Genomic DNA, 25,929 nt, shown 5'->3' with positions numbered 1-25,929 from the left:
TTTGCCGAGATTTGAACAGCCGGGCACTCGGCAAGTAAAAACTACAATTGTTTGCTGAGACTTGGGAATATTTCGCTGAAAATCAGCAAACAAATGACACTTTTCCAAGATATCAGTATAAACATTTATTGATTATTCGGCTGTGCGGCAGATTGCCGAGCTTAACTAAGTGTGTAGCAGCCTAGGTATGCTATGCCTTCAGCTGGATCGCGATCACATACACTATACAATATTTTTCAGAACGACATATACTGAGAACTCTAGGAATATAAAGAAACTCACTCTCTTCTAGCATCTGAACCGTACATTCAAAATTATACATCACTCACGGTTCGCCCGAACATTCAAGAACCCACTTGAATATGACCAAACGTTTATACAATCGCATTTATACACGCAAAGTTTCATAGCAAAGTCCACGCGGACAAACGCGAAATGCATACATACAATATCTCGAGCCCTTTGCGATTATCCATGCACAACTATGGTACGCCTGCAAATACATGAAAATGCCCCGGTAATTAGGGGAACGTTTTAGCTTTTATAAATTTATGAATGTGGTCTCAAACGCGAACATACAAATGCTCGTTCTGATGCGATCATGAAATCGCCACGTTCCCACATCTGAACGATAAGAGTCACGGGCCAATTGGTGGCCGAAAGCTCTTTACTACATTAAATAAGAAACTTATGTATGTCTCTGAGGATTGTATACTATTCCCCCGAAAATCATTCCCCAGAAAGCCATTCCCCAGAATTCCACTCCCCAGAATATCATTCCCCAGAATGTACTATTCCCCAGAAAGTCATTTCCTAGAATGTACCATTCCCCAGAATTCCATACACCAGAATGCACCATTTCCCAGAAAGTCATTCCCCAGAAAAGTTTAACTTTTTTTATAGATTTGATCTTTTCAAACGTACTACTCGTTCTCATTTCCATCGAACGACATTCTTCGATTCGGTCACATTTGGAATGATTTGCATTGTGTTGAAACCGGAAGTTAGGATGACATTATTTATTCCGAATTCAAATAAAGAATAGCTAACTTTCCCGAAAAATCATTCCACAGAAGCTAAAATACCGAAGTGTTTTCCCCAGAAAGAACTATTCTCCAGAAAACTATACCCAGAATGAACCAATGCTCATAAGTTCATTTAAAATGCGTTTAATTTCCATTTTTGCACTGCCTCGCAGAAAAGTTTGTCTAACAAACGTCCTACGCTGATCCACTTTGTTCGACGTTTTGTTAAATGTAGGGCTAGTTTTTCTGTATGGTTTTAACGTCTTACACGTAACACAAACAACATTGCACGCAACACAAAAACATTGCACGCAACGCAAACTACATTATGAATTTCTATTTTGATGGAAATAAATGCATTTAATTTCGCTGATTTTTAAAAATGCATCACAAGTGATCTGCCTCTAGGGTAGCCCCCTTCCTAGGATCCAAAAGAATGTAACAGTGTTATGTAAGTAAGGTTGTGTGACGAAACGAAAACTTTGTACATTACCTAAGTCAAGGAACTGATGCATGATGCACGATGTTAAGCTGGTACGGATAAGCCGTCGAAAGCGGCGGCTCCTCGCAAAAATATCGTTGCGCCAATTCGGCCAAAACACTAGCTACACCTTTTATACACGGTTCTAACCAATCATTTACAAATTAGTCAACCCTCAGGCCCAGGAGCAATTGGTATATCCCCGTATACTTGCGCATATGTCAGTGGCGCCATAATCGCAGATGCGATAACAGTCCCAACTAATAATATATTCAATTCAAATGATCGCTAACATTGATGAATAATTGTTGTCGAGTATTATGTCTGTAACTCTGTGCTATAAGTACCATTTGGCGTAAGGTATGAAAATACTTTCGAATGTATTTAGTGCAACCTATTTGAGTAAACCGAGCAATCGGGTGAATTGTACATTTGCGTACGAAACATTCCCAATACAAAAGAAAAATAAATGCTCTAAAAACCCACGAAACCATTTGTCAAAATATGCATTCATTTCGATTTTAATATGAATTCAACCAACGCTCCAAAGAAGAAATCAACATCTATGTTTGAATAAACCGGGCAGACGAAAAGATCACAAGTTTGCGTGCAAGAGTTGCTTGGCGTACTAAATTCAAAGAACTACTCATGTTTGAAAGAAGGAACCAAGTCCTATGTTCGAGTAAACCGGCTATACGAGAGGATAACAGGTTTGCTTGCGAGAGGCCGCCGCTTTCGACAGTACATCCTCAGCAGCTTAACACCGCATAAGTTTCTTTAATTAGCTATGCGTAAACCTTTGGCTTAACCACAAATAAGGCCATTACAAATATTTTTTAAAAATTATGTCACCCCCCCTTCAAAATCGCTGAAAAAAATCAGGGGGCAAATAATTTTTTTAAATTAACCAGAATTCAAAAAATTGTCACGTTTTATAGAACAACAATAGCTTCCATAGAGTTTTGCTTTTCGTAACTGAAAACTATTATGGTAGTTTTAGAAATTACCATCCCATGATAATTTTTATTTTGACCATTCTCGGGTAAATGTGAAGTTTAAAAGAGATCATCGATCCAGTCCAACACCAAATGAAACGTTTGCTGGTCGCGGAAGGAAGGACCCATCTGTGTATTATCAAACAAACATCCCGAGCAGAGTCTGATAACAAATTGAGAACTAAACTTGGTGTTGTGATGTAGTAGGGAATGATTGCTCAGGTTGTTATCATTTTGGTCGTTTTAACGGTTAAAAGATCAAAATCGAAAGCAGAAAAATTGCACTATGACATCAAACAGAAAACTATTCATGCTATCAGTGAAAGCAAATTGAAAACTCATTGAGATGGTGAAATATTTCATTGATAACAAAATAAGTAATCAATTTGATGAAATAGAAACAAACATTTTTTTCTAAAAATGTAAGCACATCAAAATGAGATCAAAATATGATGTTATATCTGAAAAAGTTTAAACTGATATCAAAATAAGATTTCAATTTGATGCTTGATATCAAAATATGTTGTCTATTTGCTGTAATTTTGATGTTGGACTTTGCTCGGGATCTCATGGAAAGGCTAATACAGACCGACTTCTGAATCGATTCCATTTTAAACGCAACAGTCGATAGAGACATAATCGATCGTTGCATTCGAAAATAATTTCGATAAGGAAACAATCTGAAGTCAAATCAAACTCCTGGAGATTTATATGTGGTTCAATATTCAATATACATGAGCTTTACCGAAAGGTTTTTGACATTTAAAAATTTCATATGGGATCGTAGTATTCATACCGTATATCCGCAGCCATATGTGCGAGTCTTATGAACTTGATCAGATCAAAATCTGCTACTAAACCTTCCATTTAAGGCTAAGCTTGTGAAAATCGAATAAGCCGTTTTCCAAGAACTCGAAGAGACATTAATTCTGAAATATTCCAAGAACCAGAAACATGCGAAATTTTCGAGATAGACGCTGGAATCAAAAAAACTTTGTCTGGCCATCAGCGATCAAGAATGCTCTAGCAAAACTAAATATAGATCTTACAAATAATGGTATCATCGGCACTTACCGCAGGAAGAACCGGGAATCCATTATCGATGTCAATTTTTGTAGCCTTGGAGTAACCGGAAAGATGGACTGAAAAGTGTGCGAGGATATATCCACAGCGACCACCAAGCGATTTGGTACATCATTGATAACAGGACTATGAACTACACATGAATATGAATATGTAGGAGATATATAAACGAGTGAAGATGGAAAACAGCGATTTTTCACAGGAACGTGTCCGTCGAAGAACTTGAATTTAAGGGTATCCTCTTCAACCTAAATGCGAACGAGTTCACGGCACTACTAACAAAGGCGTGTAATACGACCATACCAAGGGATGGGAAACTGAGAAACGGTCGCCGGGTGCAATACGACGATTATCGATCTACGTATAAGTTGCCTCCGAGCTTGGAGAAGAAGTCGGAGATCACTTCGGTTTCTCATCTCGCTCAGTTCAGAAGCTAGAAATCGCTCCGCTGCAATAGCAGGGCAAGTAATCAAATTTATCCGCGCGACGCTTGGCAAAAATTGATTCCTTCTGCCTAGTGTGTGATACGTGAACAAACAATGAGTGATAATGCCAAGCAAAAGTATATCACGATGCGGGCAAACTGTGTTGCTGTTGACTACACGAAATATCCTGTAATACCATCAATTCATGAAGGGGAGCAAATGTTGAAGGTGAACTTGAAGTTCAACGTAGCTTACGGTACTTTATGCGGTGCAATTCCACCATTTACGTCATGCGGTACTGAATATGTTAAAAAATATTAGTCAATCAGAATCATTCGCCTCCCAGAACAACATGAAACACATCATCGAATGTAATAACATTTTATACAGTATCCCAACGTATATAGATGTTGACAGCATTGAAATAAAGATACATGACCTGGCACCACGTACTAGTTCCTTTGCTATCAAACAAATCCTGTCAAAATACGGAGAGGTGAATAGTGTTAAGGAAGATAGTTGGAGGAACTACTTCCCAAGACTCCGCAACGGAGTTCGTGTGGTGAGAATGCGTCCGACAAAACCTATTCCCTCTTACTTGACTTTCACATGCAAATCACCTCATGGTGTTGAATATTCTCAACGAACACTAGTCACGCACCCAGGACAGATTCCTATTGTGATCATCCGCTACACCACGGGAAACCTTGCGCAGAGACTGCTAAAGATATTCCACCTGATACGACCAAAGCCGGTATACAATCATCGTATGTTAAACCACAACCAGTTGGTAAACCAAAGACTGCAGACCGGAAATTCACAAACACCCAACAACGATCGGCCCCAGTACCACTAAACCAACTGCCATTACCAACATCGAAGTAACAACGATTACAGCAAATGTTTCCAAACCAACAACCAACACCACCAATAAGGAATCTAATACCGATGAAGAAGGATTTACAATAGCGACCCGTAAGCACAAACAACAAATAAGAACATCCGACGATGAGCAAGATGAATGCAGTACCGATGATGACATGGACGTAAACGAAAACGCGAGAGAAGACGGACCAAATGACCCCCAAGGTGCGCTCCACGGCTCAGTTGTGCTCACGCATTGTGCCGTGTCAAATATATTTAAAATTAAAAAAGAAGTCAGAAAGCTCGAGGGAAGCGAGCTGCAAGAACCGCTCTCAACAAAGCAGTCAAGCTGTACAAGAAAGCGTTGCCACAAAGCCAACGCGAATTTCTTTAGGAGAGACCTACAAAGTTGGCATAACAAAGATAAAAGGCTCAGTTGCACCACCTGAAAGGTGCCCGGAAAAGATGGAGGTCACCATCGAAAGGTTTTCCCCCACAACATGAATCTATTTACGCTGTACAGTGAGGAGGATGATCACAAAGATGAAGATCGATTTACCAACAAACAACTTATCGAGATGGCGAAAGCCATAAAAGTGAAGCGATACATAAGAGCCCGGATATGTTCAAAGCGATCCGATAATTGGAAGCGACAAAAGCTGATGTTGCTTCCGATGCCGGGACAACATGGAAATCTTTCAGCGTAGTCAATATATCCCTTGGTAATGTTAGAGAGAAAAAGTAATCCTGAACAAGCTAACGAAGTACGCGGACCGTGAGAACGGCATCTCATGTAATTCGGCTTCCTTATAAGCAGGTCTACAGTGAAATCCATCCAAACGGTTGTGGGAGCTGTGGAGACAGCAGAGATAAGGATATCTTTTTTGCGTGGTGGTTCCCTTAGGTGTGAAGAATGCTTCAATAGTACTAGCTGGGAAGCAATCGCCCATTCGCTGTACAGCATGAGTAACTCTGCAGGATATTATAGAGCTACTTTCAGTACCGAACACTGATCTACGAGACAGATAAGGGGGAATCACAACTACAACTGACGTTCCTCGACTCGACGCTGTGGAACGCAGTGTACGATGGAGTATTGAAGCAGAACCTTCCCAGAGATATAACGATTTTCGGCTTCACGGATGATGTGGTGTTCCAAGTAATCGGACAATCGCTAGAAGAGGAGACACTCGACACGGAGACGATTGCCCATCATTAAACAGAGTTGGTGATGACTAGCAGCCGAAAGACAGCGCGGTCGGAAAATATATCATCGACTTGAACTTTTAAAGTCACGACGATTATGTTAAGGGGAAGGCTGTGAGAGCAACCACAGCTTTGCTTGAGGCGCCAGTGTACTGGGCACCACGAACCAGCGGAAATCGCTGGACCGAAGCATGTGAGCAGACTAGTTTCACCGTCAGGGACAAGATCGAGTAGGTCGAGTGAAGCACCAGCGGTGGGTCGTCGAGTTTTCAACGAACCGGAAGCAGCGAACCAGAAGCTACGCTCCATCCGGTATCGCCGAACCGTCCTCGCCAAGTACTGGTTGGCCCTTTGAGTAGGATTTATGGACTATGCGAGAAGATTGCGACAAAACTGGGAGCTAAATGACTCGCGCAACAGGCATCGGTATTGGGAGAACTTCCGACGAGGTATTGAGATGGCTCGCGAAAACAGGAAGTAAATGGTTCACAAAAACGGGTGCCAAATGGCTAACGGAAGTTCACCACTGCGATTAGCCGGATATGTGTTCGGAGCTAAACCGCTCTAATGTATCATTTTGTCTTAAGACTGAATCAGCCTCCCCACGATATAACGCTTCGATGCAGTCTCGTGGAACAAAAGGAAGGAAGAAAAGTGAGGACTGTTAGTAGTGGTTAGGCACAAAAAAGTCCCACCTAGGGCCAATGCAGTTTTGAAGCTATTTAACCATACTATAAAACATACAGACATTTTCAGATATCGACGAACTGAATCTAGTGGTATATGACACTCGACACTCCGGGTGCAGCTTAAAAAGTCGAGTTTCAGAGTGATTGCACAGTCTTCCTTATATGAAAAACCTTTGACCGATTTTCATGCCTTGTGTGTACAGTCGGTCCTTGTGCCGCCACAACGGAACGAAAACTATTCAACCAACCAAAAGTTAATATCTCAATGTACTCTTAAATGTTTACATTAAGTTCATAGAGAACTTTCAAGCTTTTATTGGGAATTTAGAAATTGCACTGTTCGGAAAATTATTTAAAACGAAAACTTTAGCATCCCTTTCCTATGTGAACTTTTGATTGATTCAGTAATGTTTGCTTGAATTTTTCTAGTAAAACAAATAGCTCAACCCGAAATCACCCTGCGGAAACGTCCACGAGAACAATCGAAAGAAGATGTAAAAAGAAAAAAAAATTTGTGTTTATTAAAATAAATATTTATTTTTTGTTTGCCCCCCCCCCCCCCTTCAGAAAAAAATTTGTACTTGGACATAATTTTTAAAAAAGATTTGTAATGGCCTAATAAATAAAAACCATAACTTTTCTGGGGAATGGGGCATTCTGGATAATGGTTTTCTAGGGATTGGTACATTCTGGGAAATGTCTTTCTGGGGAATGGTACATTCTGGGGAATAGCTTTCTGGGAAATGGCTTTCGGGGGAATGGTATACAACCGTCTCTGAGTATCAGTCACCTAAAATCGGTGTCGTCTATGTAAGGATGACCGAAGACTCGAAATCGCAATTACGCTACTCCTGGCCAGTTACATATCACATGATATGAGGTTCCGTAGTCGGACCAACAAAGATCACACGAAAATAACTAAGCGCACGGTGCAGTTTTTTTTTCATACGTTTATTTGACACGGCATTTGCGTACTGAACAGTTGCCATGTGGTAATGGAGTTTGCAGTGGCCGGTTAAAGCTCTCAGTGGAGTATCTAAAAATGTAGGAGATTTTTCGAAATCACTGGGCACGGTTGTTCTAGAAACGTTTTTGTTTGGAGACACGTTTGTAGATTTCTGCGCGGACGAAACCCAGGACCGCATTTTTTCTCTTATACTTGTCGAAATTGGTAGGGCGGGCTCAGGGCCAACGAAGTCAATCGCTGCACTTGCCCTGGCAAATTCATAAGTCCATTCATGCTTAGTTATTCAATTTGGAATCGGCACGCATCCACTAGTTTGGACCGTGAATCGTCTGAGCTAAGGGCCTTGATTGCAGCCTGACTATCGGAGCAGAAGTTTATAACTTTGCCGCACAAGCTCTGTCGAAGAGTCGACTGTACCGCGCACATAATCTGCTTGGAATACAGTACAGTAACTACCTAGCGAGTGAGATTTTTCCAATCTCATACCACGACGGTAGACACGTCCCTGTATCAGAGAACCGTCAGTTGTTATCTCTCCATATAGCCAGACAACCACTGCTCTCGAGAGCGAATCTTCACATGGAATGTCATGTAAGGAAAACTACATGTGAGTGTAACATCGCTGGGCGCAATAATATCTTCACCCCATATAACCATTTGTGACCACAGTCGTGTATGACTGGTAGCAAGATCAATATGGTTACTGTTCCAAGACCCTGCAGTCGTTATGCACATGATAGCGCTTCTTGTTTGTGGTGTATGTGTGAGAGTTATGGTGAGAGCACCAGTGAACGCCATGAGCGCCTTTCTTTGCAGATCTTTTAGTTTTGACTAGACCGCCATAACCTCTCCCCTTTGTCACCACACAAGGCATTTTAGCCTTTAAGATTATGACAGTATTGGACGTACAATTGTCGTGTAAATCTAATTTAGGTTTGAGACCACAGGTCTTTCGAAAAGTTTGTCTGCACTGCCCGAAGGCCATGCGCGTTTTATTGATTCTGAACTCAATTCAGTTTGGAATCCAATATAACTCCAACGTGTTTGACTTGATTTGCTCACTTTACTGCCGCTAGAAGCATAACTGTCTCATGTGCTATGGGAATCCCTATACACATGGGACAATTATGCTTCTAGCGGCAGTTTAGCTCAGCATCAAAAACTGCAATAGACGACCCTGTCCTGGTGAAAAGAATCATTGACGTTTTGTTTGGGTTAATTGATAATTTAACTTGTCGACAGTACTGTTTGACAGCTCTTAATGCTTGTTGCATTAAGTCAAAGATTGTTCCGATGCAAAGTCCAGTAAGTAGTATTTGGCAATCGTCAACAAAATCGTAGGTTGGAAGGAAATCCAACCTCATTGACTACTACCCGTAAAACAAATTTGGGAAGTCCACGTGGACATCGTAAGAATCATGTACATAAATTGTCCACGCTTGCTCACGGAGGGGTTGAAAACGAAGGTTTTTTTTGTTCGCGTGGTATATGAACGTCTGTAGACTTGTAGATTCACAAGATTCCTGATTGAAAAAAAGCTTGAATCGAAAAGTTCTTGATCGATATTTTGGTGTAAAATTTTGATCCAGAGTGTCTTTGTGTAAGGACACTGAACAATTCTTAAACTCGCACGATGATATTTACAGTGCAATTTATTATTGTTTAGTTATTATTATTGACAGCAATCAAACCCATCGAATCAGCTTCTAATGCGTTTTCTATTTCCATATCTCCTGTTTCCGCGCACCGCAAGCAGCCGGTCGCACACAGGTGAGCGTCCGTTCCAGTGTGATGAGTGCGGTAAATCGTTCCCGCTCAAGGGCAACCTGCTGTTCCACGCGCGTAGCCATACCAAGGGACAACCGATGGAACGGCCGTTCCGCTGCGACATGTGCCCGAAGGACTTTATCTGCAAGGGTCACCTGGTGTCCCATCAGCGATCTCATACCGGGGAGAAGAATCATCACTGCCCGCAGTGCAGCAAGTCGTACGTTGAGCGTGGCAACATGCTGCGGCATATGAAGAAAACGCACCCGGACGCGGTCATACCGGTGCTACCGAAGTTGCCGCACATCAAGGTGGAACCGAAGTCCACCGGTGAGTACTGTGAGTGTATCCTTTTTTTACTCGCTATTATTTTTCTTGTTTTCGTTAACGCCGTGTGATATGCTAACGTTTAGAGTTAGAGTTGAGTTCTAATGCATTAGTTTGATTAGTTGATAATTTCTTAGTTTAACCATATGTTGCAATGAAGTAGAAAAATCAAACAGTTTAACCACGGATCGGTCTTCCAAAACCATTGCGATAATACTTGCTTGTCAGTTGGTCGGTATATATCTATTGCATTGGGTTTGATGGGTTCGGAACCTGTCCGGTTAAAAACAAAGCAAACCAGAGATGAAATCGAGTAAGGTATTTGTAATTGTAACCAATAGAATCAGCAAAAGTTATGCGAATTTTGCTTTTACAACCGGGTCAGGATAGTTTTGCAGTAATTTTGGTGTGGATTTTATAGGCATTAAAGTGAAACTACTCTGACTCGATTTTTTAAATGAAATTTAGAATTACTGTCTATTTTACGAGATTTCTTCTCTTTTATTTTAACTCCGTAGCACCAAGGCTTCGCTTAGCTTTGTTTTGTGTCCGAAATAAACCTTGTGTTTGAGGAGTTGAGGATGACAAATAACGTCAGAATGTGTAGTTTCAGGCAGGGACCACGGTGCTCTTAGAATTAGTTTGGAATGCATGTGATAGGGGTTAAAAGTTGTGTACTAACATCGCATGATAGAAATAGTATAGTGTGAAAGTTTTGGAAGATTGGATCCTCGTATTAACATGTTGCTTATATGCTAGTGTGCTTACCTAATATCTATATTGATATGAAGTCCAATGACCATTGGTTCGGTTGAATGTGAATCGAAAAGAAAAGATGGATGATATTTTTCTACTTTATTGTAACGCTCGGTCCAGCGGTGCTGTACCCGTAGCCTGTGCCAACAGTATAAAGTTACAAGGAAATTTCCCCCTAAGAACTAAATGATCGTTTCTCTTTCTCTCGTTGTTCCTCCATTACTCACTTTGTTGAACATAACTACATATAATTGAAAACCAAAAACAGTATCTCAGCCAACGTCGGTGGTGACGTCCCCGGCTCAGGCCACCTCCACAATCACATCGATCATCTCCAATACTCATCCATCGCAGCATCATCACATTCAACCGAAAATGGAACAGAAATCTCAGATACATCATCTTCCGATTCCCCATCAGCATCAGGCTCACCAGCTGCACCACCACATCTCCGCACCGATGCATCTGCCCCCACCAAACCCCCAACAATTGGCAGCACTCGCCCTCCACCACCAGGTGGCCCAGCAGCAGCAGCAGCAGCAACAACAATCCTCACCCTCAACGGGCCGAGCACAGCCTTCTCCTCGTACATCACATCCGCCGCCGCCGCCGCAGCAGCAGCATCCGGTGCAACAGCAGGGGCCGCCCCAGGTCCCCCAGGGCCCCCCGGAAAACCAACAGCAGCAGCAGCCGGGCCCGGGCCCAACTGGACCCCTGCCACCACAACACCATACGGTCCCGGTTACTATTATAACCCACGCTGGCACAATTAATCCAATGCCGGATGGGCTCAACAATCGGGTGGGTACGATACAGATGCACCACCTGAATGCGGGCCAGTCGGAGGAGCACTCGGTGGTATATTGAAATAACCTCGATGTAGCCGCCGCTGTCGCTTCCGCCCTCAACTAACTAGCGGATCTTCAGGAAGCAACACGTTGACACGTTTGTAGCCACAACACACATAAACACACTCACACAGACACGCAAAGAAGGTGTGCCACGCCTTGTTTGGGATACCGCAGCAACAGTGGATAAACAGTACAGATTTGCAATTAGTAGTTTTTAAAACAATATAGGACGAATCTTACTCGTAACCAGTAATATACATAGTGGAAACATGTATGCGACAACAACAAAACAAGTACTAAAAGAAGCATGTATGTATTTATACAATTATATACACACATACAAGTGGAAGGAAACAATAATAAGAAAAATAAAACATTGATCGATATCAAATATCGATGAAAAACTAACTAAAAGTAATAATTGAAAATATAAAAACAATAAAAAACAGCAAGTTGAAAACAAACACAAACTAATGGTAATTTAGAGAAAAGAAACAAGAAATTAATCTAAATTGGGAATATTAAAATATATTGTAGTGAAAGAGAAATTGCAAGCAAAACAACCAATCCGACTGTTTAAAACGTTCTTTTTTGTTCGATACGTGGAAACAGCGCAGCCCAGACGTGATAGAAACACAACAGACACACCGTTATAAAGCAAACACAGTGAATAAGAGAAACCAGAAAACCCTTAGGTAAAGCTATTACAAGATGATCATAGAAATCAATACTTAAGCAAATAAGCAAATTGTTGAAATAGGTGAAATAAACAAATAGTAATTGATTTTACCCCGCAGTTGATAAATGGAAGTTAATCAGAACGGATCGAGAGAAACGTAAACAAAACCGAAAGTTGCTGGTCACAAAATGAAACATTTTCGGAACAAGGTCATAAAGAGATAGGAAACAAGCTCTATTCGAACCTGAACGGAGAGAAGAGGAAAACAAACAAAAACACAATAGCGATTGCGAGCAATGGCATCGCTAAATGAATAGTACAACATTACACAGTAACTATTAATAGTAGAAACAAAGATAACAAATAATCGTTTGGAAACTAAGAGCACCATAAACGCGAGAAATTTTACTGCGATAAAAAAACGTGCATGTTTTCCATCCAACATCTCATACTTCATCTTCTACGCTCGGTAACTAGTTAAACAGTCGCCATAAATGCTGCCGCCATAAACAAAACCTAGACATGGGAAATAACTTGTCACAACTGTTGTAATAGCCACGCCTACTTACAGAACTTTCACTCGCTCACGCAAATCTATTCAATAGGGACAACTAACATTCAAACATTTCCACCACAAAAGGTACACTGAATCGGGATTATTCCACACAGAGAAACCATACTATCAATAATCAAACCGCAAATTCCACGCAGAACCGAGCACTCGTAGCAGTGCAACATACACAATAGATTCCAATCAACCACAACAACCACAGATGTAATAATAAAACCGGACGCAAACCAAAACAAGAAAACAGCAAAACAATTATTTTTCTATGTCTTGTGTGTTTTTTGTATTGTAATAAAGTGAGAGGTACTACACTGATTTATTATGAGAGAGAAAGAGAGCGCGCGATTGAGAGATTTTTCTGTTTTTCTACAATAGAAAGTTTTCATTTCTATCAACAAACAAGAAAAATAGCATGCCGAGGGCCGGTGGATTTTTGCGGCACTTTGACGAATCCGAACAAAAAGGAACGTGTCCCAAAAATTCGCCACCCTTGTTTTATTTAACCATAACTTAACAATAGTTCCATAGCATCTATAAACAATAGTAACCAGTTTTATCCACAAACACACTCATATTACGCAATAGAATATAACTCTGAAAATGGAACCGTTCCGGTCGGGTGGGTCGGAAGGATTGTCCTCGGACAAAATACAAAAATATGCAACTCTCAGACCACGCTAGCTCGACCGGTGCCAACCTAACCAGCTACAAACTATACTAATTTTAATTCATACAGAATAAATAGTCAGGAAAAGATTCTTCTTCTGATAACGATAACAGATTACTGAGAAAGACAGAGAACCTATAAATGTAAATGAACATGTCCACAAACCTTTACTAAGCAGGCAGTATAATATTGGTCGTAACGAACTTTGATAGGGACAACTCAAGTAGCAGCAAAACACAGTTTGAACTCCCCACAGCTAAAATCGGAGTGTTTCAAAGCAGCAACCGTTGTAGACAGTTTGATTTTCGAGTTGAGTTTGTTTAACTGAAGCTTTTCTGTTTTAACATAGTTTTTCGTATTGTATACAACCAACAATACTACAATAAAGTAACAAATGACTAACAAATTAAAACCGTACAGAACCACCGTAATGGAGATAGCAACCCTCACACAACCAAACAGTTGGATTTCTCTTCTGAACAAGACAATAGCAGACTAAAACAGGAAAGAGAGGATCTACACACGGGGGGATCTCGCGGTTTTTGTTGCTGCTACCAGAAGCGAAAAAGTGAGGTCCGCCGTTTGCCGATCTGCTACGAAACAGCACACAAATGAACAGCTGAATATTCATTCTACCGCTTTAATTGATTTCATTTTAGTTTCTATTCTGTTGAACTACCTACAATCAAATACAAATACTCATGCAATGTTTTTGTGCACCCGATGCAGGATTTGTTTTCTAGATATATTATTTTTTGCGTCACAAGAACTATATACGAAGCACAAAGAAGAAATGAAAACATCTTTTTGGCGACCAATGTTTCGAGCTGACCCATAGTCTGGACATATTTAGCGCGTTTCAACGCACTCTATTTCCGAGTTAGTCAATAGTAGGGTTAGGAACTTAGAGACAAAGGTATAGTAGACTCGCAGGTGTCATTATGGCCAGGGCAGTGCAGTCGGTTGCGCGTACATTGTGTGAATGCTGTGCGATAGCTTATTGGCATCAAATGGACAGTTCGTTGGTGGAGAATTGTTGGAGAAGACACATTTTAGTGGAACTGCAGCTCAAAATGCTACATTATTTGATTTTTTGACACGGCGCAATGCGTTAGCTTAAAGCAGCCGTGGGTCTTTTACATATTTACAAGACGTAAAAATTAAAAATGACAAATATTTTTATTTAGAGCCGTGTAAAATCCCGTGTGCGCAACCTGCCACTGCGAGCGGAGATCTTTTTTCGCGGCGGGAAAATGTTCGTTTTCTCGCCAACTTCGCCATCCATGTCTCTCTCTTTGTCGTTTACGACCGTATCATTTTCTTGACTACTGCCTTGATACTGGCGATTAGATGTTCTTCCTGGCTTCCTGCGCACGCGGGTCACGAGTGTGAACTCTCCATCTTTGGTGGTTGCTTCTTTACTGGTGGTAGTTGTTGCTGTGTTTGAAGTGCTTGCCGTAGCTTTTGCAGTTGTCATTATTGCCTGAACAGCTGCCACAAACTTTGCAACCGTTTGTGGTTCAGGTAGAAATATTGGAGCCTGGGTGTTGACATTTCTACCTTTCCTCAACGATTTCTGGTTGTCCACTTCTTCGCAATACGACATGAATCATGTAATTTGATTTCAATATTTCCATTATCCACATATAAAGGAATCTTGATTTTAACCTTGTTACAAACAAGCACGTGTTTTGAGTTGTTCTTCGAAATGCATCTTTTCGTCTGAACGAATTTTTTGAAGGTTATCAGCACCGCGTGTTTGACGTACTCCACCTGGATGAAAGTGACTTCCGAAAACCGATGCTGAATTTTCACCTTCAGCAAATGTTTCACATAACGAATACTCGGTCCTATGCGAAAAAAACCTGAAGTCAATGACGACCGTGTTAGGCCGAATTATCACGTTTTGTTGATGAGTCCGATGCCTCTGATGGTTGGAAATAGATTACACATACGCTTTTTGCAATGTGGTAAGTTTACGGGTAGATATTTTTCGTGGATAAAATTTTTATCCACGAAAAATATCTATCTTTTTTATTAATCTTTCCCTTCTATTATAATTCGAAGGATATTGGACTGTTGCCGTTTAGCGTATTTCATATCCCAATAAACTCAGTTTGTCGGCTTGCCCGCTGTTCGTGCATATCTTATCCATACAAAATGGTTCCAAACAAGTATTACGGTGTCATTTGATCTATTCCTATGATGAACTCGATGTTAGAATAACATAATTTGTATGCACTACTTATAATTGGAAGTCCCATGTAGATAGATAGACAAATATGTGATTAGGGATCATTTATAAATTACGTAACGCTAAAATTGCCCAAAGTTGACTCCCTTCTCCCTCTATGTAACAAATTGTCACAAATTTATTTATCTTCCCCTCCCCTATTACGTAACAAACTCTTCGAAAAAAATAATGTTCAGTGAAAACGTGTTACGTAGCGATCTAGCTTACTCCCCCTCCCCCATATGTCACAACATGTCACAGCTTGTCGTACCCCTCCCCCCAACGTGTTACGTAATTTATAAATGGTCCCTTGTAGGCAGTGTATTTATTGTTAATGTTGTTAGTACTGTTATATGGTCATTTTTCATTCAAATCATGGATATAACCACACCGGTCCCATAGCGTACTGCGTTTCAGCGCAAATTATCTTACTTCATGATTACACTGACACGTTTTCTGTTTGCGAAATGTCCGGTTTAGATCCAATTTTTTCTTGTGGAAGCGCCCAATTTTCAAACAAGAGTTCACCATATATTATCCTATCATTAAATTGTATTGCATTATCGGAAGGAGCATTCCGTCAATACTTACCATCTGGTTTGACAGATATTTGTATGTTGAAATGCAACTATGTATTTTAATATGGTGTGCTCAAACGGATGAACAGACCGCTCATCATAGTCGACCATGGTAGCGTGAAATTTGTATGTTTAAGCCTACGAACTTCAAAATCCTTGCAGTACACACTGACGAATGTTTGCTGATAACTAGGTTTTGTGATTCGGGTGGATAATTCTATGAAACGAATCGAACCTGGTCGACACGGCTCATACGCACAGTATACACAAGCAATGCGTCATCTGGATTCTATTACGCCACAATCACTTGAATCTACATACAGCAAAACCCTACGAACGTTCCCCTTCCGTGGCTCATGTCAAATGTGAGATGGAACAACAATCCTATCAACAGCAGTAGCAATAATCTTACTTATTCTGCTATCGCAATGAAAGAATTCGAACAGCAACATTTCTTTTATATCTAGCGATGAAATTTGTATGACACTTGGTCGGTGTTACGTCAGACCGGACTAAGTGACAAAATATTGATTTCGAGAAAAATGAGTTTAAAGTTTGAATCGCAGCATCCTTTACATTATGATTGGCAATTAATTTGTGCCATGATTCTTGTTTATTGTTACATATTTCAAATCTGACAAAAGGCAAATGTAGCTGACGAAATTTTTTGTCCAGTGATATCATCTCATTTTTTGATGTTTTGCGACTTGGTCCGGTCTGATTTAACACCGACCACTTATAAGTGTCTGTAATAGGAAAAGCCTTGTGCAAGTTTGTGAAAAATGTATTTGTTTTGCCTACTTTTGCAGATTTGCGGTTTTTTCGATACTGTACTATTAAAACACAAATAAATTGATAACATTTTACTCATAATTGTCTGAATCGATTAATGTTTGAATTATAAAAATCCATCAACAATTAACAAAGTGTAAGCGAAAACTTTGTTTTCTCACATTTTCACAATGTGTCTACCAAAACAGAGATTTGGTTCAGTTGAAATATCAAAACAAAGTAACAATCAGTTTTTAAGCTGGAGTTTCTGAATCGAGTGGTGATTTAATGACGCAAATCCATCAACAATTAACAGCGCTACAGTCGTTTAAAGTTATGCCACATTTTGGTGACTCGGGTCGAATTTCAAATTTCAGATTTACGCCTAGCCTAAAAATATCGGACACTGTACCACGACAGTATGTATTTTCGAGAATCATTTTGATCGCCATTCTGACTCACCACTACAGTCCAATTTTTGCTGTGCGGGCGAGGGGTGGTTCTATAAGTAACTGTAGCAATTCGATCGTGAACCGACAAATGGGCCTAAATAACAAATGTACACAAACGGAAATTTGATCAATATCTTAAAGAGGAGTAAAAATACTTCATAAAAATATAAAAAACTCATTTATAAATATTTCACACTTCATGAAAATCAATAAAAAACAAAACGGCGGATCCGACTTTCAACTGTAAACGAACCGCCAGGCAGTTACGCCTCTGCATTTCTAAGGTAGTGTATACGGGCGAAATTGACAGCATCGTTGTTTACAAGGTCGGTAAACAGAATCGCCCTAAACAAAAACGGCAAAAGCCACATTTGATTTTTGTTTTCTGGCGACAGTGCAGGGCGAAATTGAGAGTCGTCAAAACAAGAGGGCGACTCGAAAATGACCTAATCAACATTTCATAACACTCGGCGAAATAATTTTTTTTTCAATTTTATCAACGAAAACGTTATTATATAAAACATTTTAGTTATGCTTCCGAAAACTAGTATTGTTTCAAAGTGTTTCAATATATTTGAAAGCGCAGTATGCAAACACTGTTAAAATACGATTTAATTTTCTGAAGCAAATTTTTAAAGCTATCTTTCTCTGTTCGATATCATTGTGACTTCGGCCCTTTGGTCAATTCATGATCAAAATTCTTGGTCCATTCGCCGTCTGCTTATTCTGTATTCCATCTGTAGCCCATCGTAGATCGTAACCTTCCATTCGACAACACTAAAAACGACTTAGTCCACCGCCAGCCTAGTCTAGGGGTAGATCACAAGTGATGCATTTTTAAAAATCAAAAATGGAAATTAGATGCATTTTTTTCTATTTGATGCAAATTTATTGTACATTCTTAGAGTGATCTGCCCCTAGAGCCTAGTCCAAGTTTCGTAGCCGTAGAGAGCAACCGGTTTAAGGAGCGTTTTATAGATGGTTTACTTCGTGCGGAAGCATTCCTCGTCAATACAATGGATATCAATTTGGTAATGAGACAGGCCATTTTTAATGATATGATCTGTTAGGCGCTAGTCATCCTCACGCACAATAACCTGAACACAGTCTTCCCATGAACATCGATAAGTTTGCACCTGTGTGCAAAATTTCGTGCAGGCGTTCAACCTCAAACTTGCTTTGCCTTTGTGTACAGGTTCGCCTCGAACACCGAACCCAAGCGAACGATGGGCAAACTTAGGTTTAAACACCGTGTACGTACACCGTGTGCGTACACAAGAAAGGCACACACAAACAGAATGAGTCAACACTAGTGATGATGAGTGATAGAAAGAGAAAACTAGTGTCAAGAAGCTGTGTGTACGAACACCGCGTACGTACATGGGGTTCGGTTGTGCAGACGAACATGTGTACGTGTTTTGGTACGCATTAGCGCGTTCGAGTTTGCACACGAAATGTGGGTTTAAGATGAGCACAGAACTAGAGCGAACATGGTGTTCGATGTTCATTTGGGAAGTCTGCCTGAACATGCCGTTCAAACACGACTTGTTTCTTCTCGTTTTTATTGTTGGAAATCACGCCGGACTACCGTACCGGAGAATTGATGTTTATACATTCGCCAACATCATTGGGATGACATCCACTGTTGGAAAGATCGTTCTCACTTTCCGTGTACTTGGTAAGCCTGCGCAGGATCACTCCAACAGTTTTCCGACGGAATCCAACATGTATATTACACTTTACACTGAAGGATTTCCATCGAATCGGACCTATAGCTCCGGATAAAAGGACTGAATACAACGGTTCCATATGGAATCTTAAATTTTCAAAAGCCTTGCAGCAAACCTTATGTTGCGACCTCCACATAAAGCGCCGGGAATTTGATTGGAATTCAGATTGTTTTTATATCCAAAATAATTTTACAAAACAAACGATTCTGTCTGTCGATTGTAACGTCTAAAGTGCAATTGATTCACAAATCAATCTGTGTAGCCTTTCCATGAGACGTTTGTCTGACAATTTACAGGTGTCTTCATCCTTCCGCGAACAGAAGAATCTGTCAGACGAACGTGTTTCGTTAATCATATTCGTTTGATGTTTGGACTGAGTCGATGATTTTGTCGGACGTCGAATCCACGCTAGAACAAAAACATAAATGCCTCATATGACGGAACGGCAAACCATGAATCAAATCTCGGATGGGTTTTGGTGATAGGAGGAAAACGGGCTCATGAACAATGTACCTTATAATAATGCGTGAATATAATTTCCTACCATACAACAATAACTAAATAATGTTATTTTGTGAATCGCAACCATTTTTTTATTTCGTTATCAGGAAAAAAAATTGAGACTGTCCTGTAAAATTAATTCAACTACCAACTTGATACATGTGGATAGTATGCCCAGAGCCGCAGCGTGTGATTGTCCGCGTTTGCCCCCTCCAATGACGCCAGTCTTAAAGGGCGCTGAAATCATGACTGGATTTTTAATTTTTGTGAGGATGAATAATGAAATTAGTCAAGATAATGTGCCATTTTCAAGGTAACTGAACACTGTAAAAGAGAATTTTAAACTAGCAACGTAAATTCCGGACAGCCGGCCATCAGGAGTGTTGCTTCTTATTTACACTTCAGCTTGAACTTCGCGTTCAATAGCGAGAAAATGCATTGAAACATACCCAATCGATATTTTTTCAAGGATTTTTTACAGAAGTAGAGAAAAGAATGACGTAGTCGAGTAGAGTAGAGTAAAAGAATGACATAATCGAAGGTAGTACCGAACTGAAGCTGCAACAGAAAACTTGATTATATTTGTGAAGAGAATATGAAATAATTTTGAGCTGCCCAAAATGAACATCAACTGTACCAAAAGTTTAACTTTTGTATGACGGATATAAAGATCCAAGAGCGTGTCCTTTGTTCCACTTCCCTGTCAGAATACGACCTACAGATCATCACTAATGCAGCTATTGCCCTTCGCTGTATATATGAACTGAGTGATTGGGGTAAGAACCCGACCTAGCTTCGGGTCCAAGCTAAAACGGCATAAGGTGACTCGTACCCTGGTTGGCACCGCGGGTGAGGTAAGGGATGGTAGTTCTGTATCAGAGGTGAATGGCGACATAGTTTGGCTTCCTGTTGAATAATAATACGGATTGTTAAATATAAATTACAAATCAAATAAAATGCGCTGTGGCATTTTTAGCTACATTTTTTTAACAATCAGTTCCTAGTTACTGAAAAAATTGAATCAGGGATAATGCCAAATGACCATTCAGCTATTATTCCAAATGACTTTATGCTGATCTTCTAAATCACACCGTTTTAGAATTTTAATGCTCAATATGAATTGTTTTGTTAGTTAATTTATTGTTCCATTCGTCTTTACGATTCTATAGTCCAGATATCCGAATAGTTTACATCTTCGAGTGAACTTGACAGAGGTACGAATTTCAATTCATGTCCTACTGAGATGAAGGTCTTTTGTTTGTTTGCTTCATCACTGATTTGGTCGGTGCACCGCAGCCATTCAATTATTTTCGGGTCAACTTCAACATGCAACTTTGCAAAGTAAATTTTGCAACCATGCCACTTTAAGATGGATTATCGAGGAAAAATTCAGTGAACATGGATGGCACAGTTTTTTACGCTTGGTAATGTAAATGCTGCCTTTTTCTGCCTCCAATCTGTTGGAATATAACAAATGAATATTTTGGCAGGTGAATTAAATTATATGTTTGTTCCAGTACCAAGAGAAATTGGAATTTCTGTTTCTGTATTCATTACTTCTCCTTTTTTTCTTCTAGTTGCAAAACGGAGTAAATAAGAGCGAGTTTACCTGATATATCTAATGAACTGAAGGCATTCGACTCTGAAACTTCGGGCAGCTTGCAAGTGAATTAATGAGAGAGGCTTTGAAGTGACATGTCGGTTGTGGTGAATTCACGCGGACGTGGGTATTTCACACCAATGTTCTAGTCTCTGAAATCAAGCTTCGCAAAAAATTTCTTCCTGAGAATTGTTTTGAATTATTTTGTAATTATATTTGGAAATTGAGTAACAAATACTAATAATTTGTCGACCACGATTTTTTTACATAATCACTATAATGTTTGAATAAACTCATGGAACATAATGACTTTCATGAGATTTTTTTTAATTCGTTTTACTTCATCGAAAAGATTGTAAAATAAAAAATGAATAAAATATGTGCACCCAATACAAAAAAAATCTCGGCAATTCTAAACTTTTAAACTGTGCATCTGGATAATTTTAGTAAAACCAATTATAAACATCATGCCAACGTTCACACAAAACGCACCCGTCTACCGTGCCTACCACATCGTTGAAATGCGCTGTAATATGCCAGGAACTTCTGAAAGACTTATCACTACTTTCTAGTCATTTTAGCAGCTCCTTTACGACAAACTAAAAAGGATAATAATTTACAGCCTAGTTACAGGAAACCCGAACGAAGGGAACCCTTTCGGCGGAATAACTTACATCCCTAGCACGAAAAAAGGACACTATTCATATTCGAGCTAAACAATGAAGTAAACCAACTTTGGAAGAAGAATTTTTAACGCTTTTGATTTCCAATACAAGTAAACAGAAAAACCAATACCAAGTTTTAGCGAATCAGCAACATAAATCAGATATATACAGCAGCATAGCCAGCTATCACAACCACAACAGCAGCAAACCGCATTGAAGTTCGTTTTCACCACAAAACAGCACATTTTTTGAGTTCCACTAACCGACAATCTTTGGTTTTCACTCAAACGGCAGAACAATTCTGGTTTTTTACATTGAGGCACCTTGAGAATACAAATACATTTAAGAGGTTTTTGAATTGAACACAACTTGATGAGCAGTGCGAAAACAGAAACGAAATCATACCCCCACAACCACAACTACATGCAAAAAATACACCACGCGGCATAATAGGAAAGAGTTACAACTATTCACCACAACATCATCTACGCCCATCTAGCATTACTATCTCTTAAGGATCAAAATTCATCAAAGCAAATAGGAGCATAATGAAAACAGAAGATTCAGGAACATTTATTATCCATAAATATACTATTTAGTGGTAGTTGTCCAAAATTCAAGAAAAACAAGACAACCAAAAAAAACGTGGAAAGCAACAAAGTATAACACTATTACTTTTTATGTGAATTGTTTCCCTTGATTCTTTGTTTATTATTCTGTGTAATCAAAATGACGAAAGCAGAAAAGAGCACTTTATTAATTATTAAAGCTAAAGAGGTCACAGACAAAATCATTAAACACGCAGAGAAATAGACACAGCAGTTTTTTTTCTTAATTTAGGGAAAGAAAAAGTGAAAACTATTTTGTTGTATAAGATGTTATAGTAAATGTATATAAGGCGAAAAAAGATGAAGAGAAAGGTTAGAATCACACACACACACAAAACCAAGCGTTGACGGAGCGCAAATAACATAACTGCAGTAGTGGAGATGACAACAATGGAGAACACACATTTAGTATTAGAAATTTAGCCGTGACAAAAAAGAACGTTTAGGTATGTGTCTGAGATATAGCATGCAAAATAAAAAAAACAGCCAGGAAATTTAAACACACATGGATGGAACGCAAAATTGTACACATGTTTTGGGACGAAATTTGAAATTAAAATTATATTCACTCCTTTACGTTGAGGGTCAAAATTTTACGCAACGGCTGGGTAAGCTCCAGGAAGCAACAGCAGCGCGCAGATACACGCAGGTTTTAAAAAATTACGTTTTTGATTTTTAGGAGCGCGACGAAAAGCGGAAAAAATAAACCAGAATAAGAATTAAGCAAAAATCTGATAAACGAAGTGATAACAAAAAAACATGAGAGCGAAACACAGGAGAGAAGGTGAATGCTGTATATACAACAAAAAGAAGAAATTTTATTTACAATTTTTTCAGAAAAGTGAAACGGAAAAAATGTGAAACAAATCGTGAATAAGTGGAAAATCTTTATGACTACTGAAAACAAATCACGTGCAGCTAAGCTGCATTTTATACGAATTTTCTATTGAAGGTTATTTTTTTAATTTACATTAAATTGAGGATCAGGAAAAGTGCGCGAGAGCGCCTGCGTGCGTTCTCGCGTATCGGAGCCAGGACGGCACAGTTCAGCGGAACCAGAAAATTGAAAATTTGCAGGCTCTAACCAGATTTTCTCGGTGATACAAGATTAGATGCAGTTTCGTGGCAAAATAAAAAAGGCAAGCGTATTTTAGGATAAAGAACAGGCAAATTCGGCATTAGGAGTTCGAAGGAAAATAAAACAAAATCAAGTGTTAATATGGAAATAAACTAAAAGTAGCGATATATCGTAAGCGAGCAAGTTTAGGTCGAACATATAAAATTACGCAGAAGGTTTACTGTAAGGGCAAAACTAACGGAAAATTCGAAACTAAAATTATTATTGCGTTCAGCAGATTATGATGCAATTAATGATAACATTTATTTATTACATTTGTAAGAAGAAAAACCTATATAGATTTTCCTTATTTTTAATATTTTGTTTTATTTTTATATTTTAGTATAACTCTGATAACACGCATTACTTTAGGTTTAGCGCTGAGAAAGTTCATATAATTTATTAAGGAGATAACAAATCAACAATATGAACCACAATGTCCTCCATAAACAAAACAATAGTGAAAACGAGTGCGTTAAGAAGATGCAGAAAATAGTCGATTCCTATTTCCTATTAGACAAAGGGACACACAGATAAAATCGCACCAACGTCCGTACTTATGATAAGAATGAAGGCAAAACTAAACGGTACCAGTTAGAAGTGTACTAGTGTAAATCGGTGTTTATAAATGCAAATAAATGCCATTTTTTGTAAATGAAAAAAAAAAAACGTTCAGAGTATGAAAAATCACAGAAATCGCGCAACCCTTCACACCGTACAAATTAACTTTAGCAAGGCGGGAATGCTGTGAAGGTGTTTAAAACCTCAACCCAAATTGAGCCGATTTCACTAGTCCACACAAATACACATGGACACAGCTCGATCTAGGGACCATTACTTTCTGCATCCGAAAACAAAGCCCCCCTGGGACGAGAGAACATTGATGAAAGGAAGCGATAATATACGTGTAAATGTGACAGGGCGTGTAAAGCAACAATAAATAGTAGCATGCTGCGCAAAATTACATTGCACACACACACACACACAAAAAGAGAAAAAGAAAATACAATCCCTACACAAACTAGCGTGCGAATGATATGATTTCCATACATTTTACATTTACAGCAACCACAGAAAGTGAAGCAAATATAATTTCAGCTTTTTTGCTCTTTTTTACACACAAACTAAAACGATTGTGCAGAGAGATAATAATAAATTAACAAAACAAAAGAAATGAAACTAATCGAAAAATCGCATAGAAATTCGCTCCATACCCCATAATTTCTATTTTGATTATATGTTCACCCTCTCAACCCGCATAAAAATCCACAAACACACACACATATACACGTGAAAGTAAGAAAACGTTTGTGAACTTTAACGGAAGTGAACACCGACAAACCAGCACACAAAATACTTTTGACGACAAATGATCCTTTGCTCTTAGTTTATAGCTTTTGTTTATTGTAAAACAAAAATACAGCCAGTATAATGTATCCTTAATGTTTCAAACTATAAATTATATTATCAAAATTAATAAATGTTTTGAATATAAAGTAGTTTCAAAAATTTTCGGTCTTTTACTCAATGAAAGAACAAGTCTGATATCCCAATACTTACGCCTGGTTCCCTATTTCTTCAATTGCAAAATAAAACATCAAATATCGCTAGAACGCGACGTTGGAAAGCGAATGAAGGGCTTGATAAAAGTCGAGAATCGTAGGTACTGGACCTGATTCGTTGACGGATTAACAAGAGAAACATCGATGAGCACTCGTTGGGGCTTGGCTCGGTGCTTACGAAACTGAAACAGTACCAACGAGAGCTCGGAATATTCAAACCGTTGGATATTCGATTTTACCAAGATGGATTGTACGGATCAGTGTTATGAAATTTCAAAATCAGTTACCTATTTCTGCTTGCATTTACCGAAACCGACATTCAGATTCAACGCATCCCTCATTCATTCACTTTCCAACTGACTGAAATTTCATGCAGAATCGAATGCTTGAGTGCAGAGGAAATATAAATTCATTCACCAACCAAAGCATTCATTTGTTATTATGTCGATAGTTTGAAGGCAGAAGTTAGTATTTTCTACATTTTCGAGCATAAGTGAACTGCGTAATCTATATTTGGTGCACTTTTGATCAATAATCCCTTTCAGAGCTAGCGTAGAAATATAATTCAATTTGCTTCTGAAACCGAACATGTCCGTACCTGAAAGCGCTGCGTCGGGAGAACGAATGACGATGGAAACGAACCAAAAATTTCATTCATCGCTGCGGGCATGAATTAAATTTTGTTTTCTTTCAAGTTCATGCAGCGATGTCAACTTTTTTAAGCTCTGGTACGGATTCCGCCCCGGCACAGAAGATCTACCG

The 25,929-nt window shown here is 39.2% G+C and overlaps 1 protein-coding gene across 50 annotated transcripts in view; it reads left to right on the top strand.

Annotated features, from left to right (window-relative positions):
• The window catches only part of LOC131678384 (zinc finger protein 420), a 101,627-nt gene extending 76,513 nt beyond the window's left edge, over positions 1–25,114 (top strand). For 47 of the 50 annotated variants that reach the window (XM_058958472.1, XM_058958473.1, XM_058958474.1 and 44 more), the window contains 2 exons: positions 9,492–9,841; positions 10,854–25,114. In XM_058958472.1, the coding sequence (XP_058814455.1) occupies positions 9,492–9,841; positions 10,854–11,452 (949 nt within the window). In that variant the 3' untranslated portion in view covers positions 11,453–25,114. The remainder of the gene's footprint in view (positions 1–9,491; positions 9,842–10,853) is intronic. The other 3 variants (XM_058958503.1, XM_058958476.1, XM_058958494.1) reach the window with 3 other exon arrangements.
• Positions 25,115–25,929: the final 815 nt, after the last annotated feature.

This window comes from Topomyia yanbarensis, chromosome 2 (genome assembly GCF_030247195.1).
Source record: "Topomyia yanbarensis strain Yona2022 chromosome 2, ASM3024719v1, whole genome shotgun sequence".
Taxonomy (NCBI): domain Eukaryota; kingdom Metazoa; phylum Arthropoda; class Insecta; order Diptera; family Culicidae; genus Topomyia; species Topomyia yanbarensis.
This window is presented reverse-complemented; position numbering and strand designations above follow the sequence as displayed.